Source organism: Engystomops pustulosus, chromosome 6 (assembly GCF_040894005.1).
Source record: "Engystomops pustulosus chromosome 6, aEngPut4.maternal, whole genome shotgun sequence".
NCBI classification, from domain to species: Eukaryota; Metazoa; Chordata; class Amphibia; order Anura; family Leptodactylidae; genus Engystomops; species Engystomops pustulosus.
Window position 1 is genome coordinate 184,505,881 of NC_092416.1, and position 7,993 is coordinate 184,513,873.

Below are 7,993 nucleotides of genomic sequence, written 5' to 3' on the forward strand. Positions count from 1 at the left end.
AAGTTACAGGGTTGTGTCAAGGGGCAACTGAAATTGTCTACAGCAGGACTGATAGAGACATGTTGGAATTATGGGGGTCATTTACTAAGGGCCCGATTCGCGTTTTCCCGACGTGTTACGCGAATATTTCCGATTTGCGCCGATCGTACCTGAATTGCCCCGGGATTGTGGCGCACGCGATCGGATTGTGGCGCATCGGCGCCGGCATGCGCGCGACGGAAATCGGGGGGCGTGGCCGAACGAAAACCCGACGTATTCGGAAAAACCGCCGCATTTAAAAACCGAAAAAGTGTCGCTTGGTGACCGCTTACCTTCACTTGGTCCGAGGTGGTGAATTCCGGCGCGATGAGATGACTTTCAGCGCAGCAGCGCCACCTGGTGGACGGCGGAGGAACTACCTTCATAAATCCCGGCCGGACCCGAATCCAGAGCAGAGAACGCGCCGCTGGATCGCGACTGGACCGGGTAAGTAAATGTGCCCCTATGTCTGTGAATTCTGCATTTTTGTGAATGTGAATTAGAGAATGTGTTATTTTGTTATCCTGAGTACATATAAGAAACATGTCTTCATGGGAGGAATAGCCCTTTACGAAAAAGAGATTTTATGCATTTTCCTTCCTGAAACAAAGGAAAAAGGATCCAGACCAGACCAGTATCAATCACCTGCAGCACATTGCACCGGGTGTATACATCGCCTGCAGCACATTGCAGCGGGTGTATCCATCACCTGCAGCACAGTCTGGTATATAATAACTTCTGTTGAGAGAATTCTTGGAGTGGGAAGTTTTGTTGTTTGTTTTGCTTATGGTGCAGTTAAAACTTATTTGATTTTGACGATTATAGAAACATTCCATGTGTTTCAGCATCTCCTGTACGTTACAAAGGAAGATGGGGTTGATAAAAATGCCCTTTTCTAGAGCTGATAGGGTAGCTATTGTCAAAATGATCCTCCTCCCACAGCTCCTTTACCCTCTAGCGGTGTCCCCAATCTGGCTCTCCGGGAAACTGTTCAGAATTCTTGAAGGTTTGGTCAGAGATTTGATTTGGGGGAAAAGGCGGGCCCGGATCGGGTTGCCCTCTCTCTATTGTTCTCTGGAGGATGGGGGGCTGGGGGTTCCCTATTTCTTTGGTTACTTTTTGGCCTCCCAACTTGCTTTTTTAGTGATAAGAAAGAACTGCAGTGCCTATGGTAGGTTAATAGAGCTTAGTGTGGGAAGTAGGGATTCCATTTTCTCTCTGTTAGAAAGTGGGGAATTTAGATTTAACAATTATAAGAATATTCACATGGCGAAGTTATTAGATAGATGTTGGGGATCATATAAAAAGGTAAAGGGTATAAAGGGCATTTTGTGGTTTACCCCAATATGGGAGAATTTTCACTTTGATGAATTTAAATCTATTCCAGATAGTGAGCACTGGTTTAACCCCTTAAGGACGCAGGGTATTTTTGCTAATTTCTCGCTCTCCATCTTCAAAAATCCATAACTTTTTCATTTTTCCGTGTACAGAGCTGTGTGAGGGCTTATTTTGTGCGTAACAAATTTTACTTTCCCATGATGTTATTTATTATTCCATGCCATGTAGTGGGAAGCCGCAAAAAAATTCCAAATGTGGAAAAATTGAAAAAAACTGCATGTGCGTCATGTTCTTGTGGGCTCAGTTTTTACGACTTTCACTCTGCGCTCCAAATAACAACTCTACTTTATTCTTTGGTTCGGTACAATCGTGGTGATACCAAATTTATATAGGTTTTATTGCGTTTTAATACATTTTCAAAAATTAAACGAATGTGTACAAAAAAGGAAAAAAATTTTTTGCCATCTTCTGACGCTAATAACTTTTTCATACTTTGGCGCATGGAGCTGTGTGAGGGGTCATTTTTTGCGAAATGAGCCGACGTTCTCATTGCTACCATTTTGAGGACTGTGCGACATTTGGATCATTTTTTATTACATTTTTTATGTCATCTAAAAAGGTGTAAAAGTCGCGTTTTGAACATTTGGGCGCCATTTGCCGTTCCGGAGGTCACCGCCGTCAATAACCGTTTTTATATTTTGATAGATCGGGCATTTTGGGACGCGGCGATACCTAATGTGTCTGTGATTTTTACTATTTATTATATTTTATATCAGTTCTAGGGAAAGGGGGGTGATTTGAACTTTTAATATTTTATTATTTTTTTACATTTTTTAAACTTTTTTTTTTCTTTTTTTTTCCACTATTTCTTAGACCATCTAGTGTAAATTAACCCTAGATGGTCTGATTGCTCCTGCCATATACTGCAATACTACTGTATTGCAGTATATGGCATTTCTGCTCACTATACATTACAATGAGCCACAGGCTCATTGTAATGAATATGCAGAAGCCATGTATCCTCGGGTCAAACGAAGACCCGAGGTTACCATGGCAACCGATCGCCGCCCCCCGATGACGTTCGGGGGAGCGGCGATCGGAGGTAAGATGGCGGCGCCCATGCGCCGCCAAATTTAAAGTGCCGCCGGCGACTTTGCCGGCGGCAAAGAAAAGGTTAACACCCGCGAGCACCTGCAAGCACCGACCGCGGGTGATAGCGATGGGTCTTTGCTGCGATATGCAGCAAAGCCCATCTCTGTATGAAGAAGGCTCAGCCCGTGAGCCTTCTTCATACACCCTTCATAGCTCCGTGGCGGATATATCCGTCACGGAGCGTGAAGGGGTTAAGAAGGGGGTTCGATTTTTTCTCACAGATTCTTGATGGGTCTCAATTATGCGATTATAGGGTGTTCGGGAATCGTTTCACAGGGATGGATTCGAGTTTTTTTCGATTCATGCAGTTGCAGCACGCATTTAATGTGGTGAGGTGTAAAGATAGATTTACCTTATGCACAGATGTAGGAATAGAATTTTTGATCAGCACTAGTCTTAGGAAGAAGGTGATTTCACAGATGTATAAATATATTATGCACGGGTTTGTGAAAGGGGTGGTTCATCCCTCGAGAAATAAATGGCACATGGGGTGGTATGGGTTTCATAAGTTTAAGATTGCACTTTAGTATTATGGGCAATATTGTATAACCTATATGGTATTTATTTATTTGTACATATGTATTTTTGAGGAATGGTATTGTACATGTTTATTAGAATTTTTTCAATAAAAAAAATTTAAAAAAGGAAAGGGAAAAACAAAGTAAGATGGAGGGGGGCTCTGAATCTGGGGTGCTTTGGATTGGAATGCAGTGCACCCAGCTTATGCCACCTAATGTCACCCTATGACAGAGTCTATAACTTTTGTTTCCCATTTGACCAACGCTTTCCCTAAGAATACCTGGCAAGATTCGGAGACTTTGGGTAACATGTGTTTCCCTCACTTTGCCAGCTATTTTGTTAATGGACTAGAAACTTCTCAGCCAGACTGGCATACAGAGGAACCGACAAGACTGTTACAGAAAACCAGGGGGAACAGAGACCAGGATCGTCAGTTTTACAGACCAGTGAGACTGACAGCAGTTCCGGACCAAGAGCGCGAAGCTCATGGGAGCGTGCTTCAACTGCGGGGAGGAGAGACATTACTGAAGTGACTGCCCACACTCTAGGAAGCCGAGACGCCCCCAATTGAGAGGAAATCAGGGAGGGGCGGTAACGGACGAGGACGTCAGCAAGCACAACCTCCCTAAGACACAGCTGCAGGGCGCTCCTTCCCTTCTGCGCCTCGCTGTGCCCCCATAAAACAAGTAACGGCCACATGCGGGGGGTCTCTGTACTCGGGAGAGATCACATAACAAATTGTACAATGAGTTTTCTCTTTTTATCTTTTGGAAATGTGTAAATTTTAGGGTTGAATGAATGTATAACCGGCAACATTTGACCATTCTAAATTTCACCTCCATTTTGATTTTATAACTATGAAGATCTCAAGGGGTTAACAATCTTCCTAAAAGCCGTTCCTGATAGTTTGAGGGGTGCAGATATGAAATGGGTTGATTATATAGGGGGGAGTTTGATGTTAAATATTTGAAATTTCATCAACAACAGTAATTATCCCCCAAATAGTCAATTCTGAAAATACGGAAAATCGCTATTCGATTTGTAAACCGCGCGACGTCAAAATAAATTATCCAGACTCAAAAATTTCTAAAATTTTGAAAATGTAAAGTAGACAAATGGAAAATGTTATTCAGCAACTAATTTAAGTGGTAAATCTCTCTGCCTGAAAACGTGATGATTTCGAATTCTGAAAATGGCAAATTTTTTAAAAATTCTACATTTTTCTTTTCTTTTTTAAATAAACGCAAAACTTATCATCCAAATCTCAGAATCACTTTGATAAGTAACAGTGTTCAAAAGTTATAAGCATATAAAGCGACGCAAGTCAGAATACAAAAAATGGCGCTGAGCCTTAAAGAGTAACCATCATTTGAAAAAACTTTTTATATGTTGTAGGACTTGGAATTTATCCCCTTAGCGCTCTGCGCCGTAGCTGTACTGCGCTGAGTCCCGCTAATAGCGCTTAGCGCAGTACAGCTACTGCGCAGAGACGATGCCGGTTCAGCTCTGCACAGGAGCCGAACCGGCATCGGGGGTCGCGGGATTTCAGCGGTAATCTACCGCTGACATCCCCGGCTAACGCGATCGCCGCTATGGCACCTCTGGGGTCCGATCGGGACCCCAGAGAAGCCTGAAGGCAGTGCCTTTAAGATGGCGTCTGTGACGTCATCTTAAAGGCAAAGTGTCAGCCTATGCATTTGCATAGGCTGACACTGCTAATACCCTGCAATACATCAGTATTGCAGAGTATTATCATGAACAAGCAATCAGATGATTGCTTGTTCATATCCCATGGTGGATCAAGTAAAAAATGTAAAAAAAAAATGTTTTTCAATAAAAAATAACTTTATAAATCACTAAAAATGCCCATAAGCCCCAAAACATATAAAGAGACATATAACGCTCAAAAAAGTCTAAATCATAACACAAACCCCACATATATAGTATCACTGCGTCCGTAACAATCCATAGAATAAAACGAAATAACTATTGAACCCATATGATGAACGCCGTAAAAAAAAACGTTAAAAACCCGCAAAAAACAAGCCATCAACCAGCTCTGTAGCCAAAAACGCAACAATGTTCTGCCATTTGGAAGACGGTGATGCAAAAATGATAGATTTTTCCCCACATTAGGGTTTTATTTGGCAAATTTAGTAAAACCAAAATATTCATGTCTGGTATCCCCGTAATCGTATCGACCCATAGAATAAAGATTAAGATTAAAGATAAACAGGATTATTAGGATATACGGTAAACACGAAGAAAAAAAAAAAAAAAAAGGAAAAAATCCAGTACAGAATTGATGCTTTTCTACTCATGACCTCAAAAAAAGTTCCTAAATTTTCAACAATAGGTGATACCAACCCCAAAATGGTAACACTGGAAAAAGCATCTCATCGCGCAAAAAAAAAATGGCGTCACATGGCCCAAATAACGGAAAAGCGAAGATTTTATAGCCTTCAAAAGGGGCCAATGAGGAAACAAAAATCCTGGCAGCTGCAGGGTGCTCCTTCCCTTCTGCGCCTCGCTGTGCCCCCATAACACAAGTAATGTCCACATGTGGGGGGTCACTGTACTCGGGAGAAATTGTAGAACAAATTTTATGGTGAGTTTTCTCTTTTTATCTTTTGGAAATGTGTAAATTTTAGGGCTAAATGAACGTATAACCGACAAAATTTGACCATTTTAAATTTCACCGCCATTTTGATTCAATTACTATGAAGATCTCAAGGGGTTAACAATCTTTGTAAATGCTGTTTCTGATAGTTTGAGGGGGGCAGATTTGATAATGGGTTGGTTATATAGGGGGGTTTTGTTGCTAAATATGTAAAATTTAGCCGCGTGACTTCAAAATAAATTATCCAAACATTTCAAAAATTATGAAAATGTAAAGTAGACAAATGGGAAATGTTATTCTGCAAGTTATTTAGGTGGTAAATCTCTTTGCCTGAAAAAGCTGTGATTTTGAATTTCGAAAATGGCAAATTTTTCTAAAAATTCATAATTTTTTTCTTTTTTTTGTAAATAAACGCAAAACTTATCAGCCAAAATTTACCACTAAAATGAAGTACAACATGTGGGGAAAAAATATTGCTTTGATAAGTAACAGTATTCAAAAGTTATTACCATATAAAGAGACGCAGGTCAGAATCCAAAAAATGGGGCTGAGCCTTAAGCTGTAAAATGGCTGCGTCCTTAAAGTGGTTGTCCGAGTTTTTTAAAAAACTATATGTGGCCGGGAGCGGGCTGACTAAAACAATAAAGCTGTACTTACCTTCCGGTGCCCTCCGTTATCCAGCGCTGCTGTCGCTCCGGGCGCCATGTAAACAAACATGGCCGCCGGAGCAGCGCTGCATTCAGCTTCCGGACGGACCCGACAACCTTCCGGCCCCCATACACAATGCTGTGTATAGGGACGGATAGGCGTACCCGGCCACGGCCGGCTGGAAGCTGAATCCAGCACTGCTCCGCCGGCCATGTTTGTTTACATGGTGCCCGGACCGGAGCAACAGCAGCGCTGGATACCGGAGGGTAAGTACATCTTTATTGTTTTAGTCAGCCCGCTCCCGGCCACATATAGTTTTTTTAAGAAACTCGATAAACCCCTTTAAGGGGTTAAAGCCTTTTTGCAATTGCATTGGTGACCCGAATCTTGCTCTTTGCACCTGTATGAAGCAGTTTTCTCCCTGGTATCAGCCTCTCTCAGCAGTCCCTCAGATGGCTGTTGCTATACTCTCTCCGTAGTGATCATTTACATATTAGCCCCGCCCCCTCTCCCCCGCTCTGCACATTGCATGCACTGATAGAAATCCTGTCAGAGATTCACCTCAGATTCTCCAGCACAAGTCCTGCTCCTGTCTGACCACACACCATCCAGGTGAGATCACTCCTGTGCTGCCAGGAGACTTGTCCACACTAAATCATTACACAAATGACACATAAACTAATTTCTAACCAGCACCATTGTCCAGCTCACTATACACACAACCAATCCAGTCAGAAATAGTGCCTGGTGTGATATATACATATACAGTGTATAGAGATGTGTCTATCTATCTATCTCCTATCTATCTATCTATCTATCTATCTATCTATCTATCTATCTCCTATCTATCTCCTATCTCTATCTATATATCTCCTATCTATCTATCTCCTATCTATCTATCATCTATCTAATATCTATCTATCTACCTATCTATCATCGATAGATAGATAGATAGATAGATAGATAGATAGATAGAGAGATAGATAGGAGATAGATAGATGATAGATAGATAGATAGATAGATAGATAGATAGATAGGAGATAGATAGATAGATAGATAGATAGATAGATAGATAGATAGGAGATAGATATGAGATAGATAGATAGAAGATAGATGATATATATATATATATATATAGATAGATAGGAGATAGATAGATAGGAGATAGATATGAGATAGATAGAAGATAGATGATATATATATAGATAGATAGGAGATAGATAGATAGGAGATAGATAGGTAGGAGATAGATAGATAGATAGATAGGAGATAGATAGATAGATAGATAGATAGATAGATAGATAGATAGATAGATAGATAGATAGATAGGAGATAGATAGATAAATAGATAGATAGGAGATAGATAGAAAGATTATTTCATATGAGTTAGGATATACAGGCAGTCCCCGGGTTACGTACAAGATAGGGTCTGGAGGTTTGTTCTTAAGTTAAATTTGTATGTAAGTCGAAACTGTATATTTTATAATTGTAGATCCAGACAAAAAAAATTTGGAGTTTAAACATTTTTTGCTGTAATGGGACCAAGGATTATCAATAAAGCTTAATTACAGACACTTTACAGCTGATCATTTCAGTCTGGGACTATAGTAAAACATTCAGAAATCTTCATCAGAGGTCAGAGGGGTCTGTCTGTAACTATGGGTTGTCTGTAAGTCGGGTGTCCTTAAGTAGGGGACC

General features: G+C 40.9%; 1 protein-coding gene across 1 annotated transcript in view; it reads right to left on the bottom strand.

Annotated features, from left to right (window-relative positions):
* The window catches only part of LOC140065410 (uncharacterized), a 39,542-nt gene extending 33,288 nt beyond the window's left edge, over nt 1-6,254 (bottom strand). Inside the window, exon 1 of the mRNA XM_072113030.1 lies at nt 6,157-6,254. Coding sequence (XP_071969131.1) covers nt 6,157-6,159 — 3 coding nt within the window. The 5' untranslated portion in view covers nt 6,160-6,254. The remainder of the gene's footprint in view (nt 1-6,156) is intronic.
* Between the last annotated feature and the right edge of the window lie 1,739 nt (nt 6,255-7,993).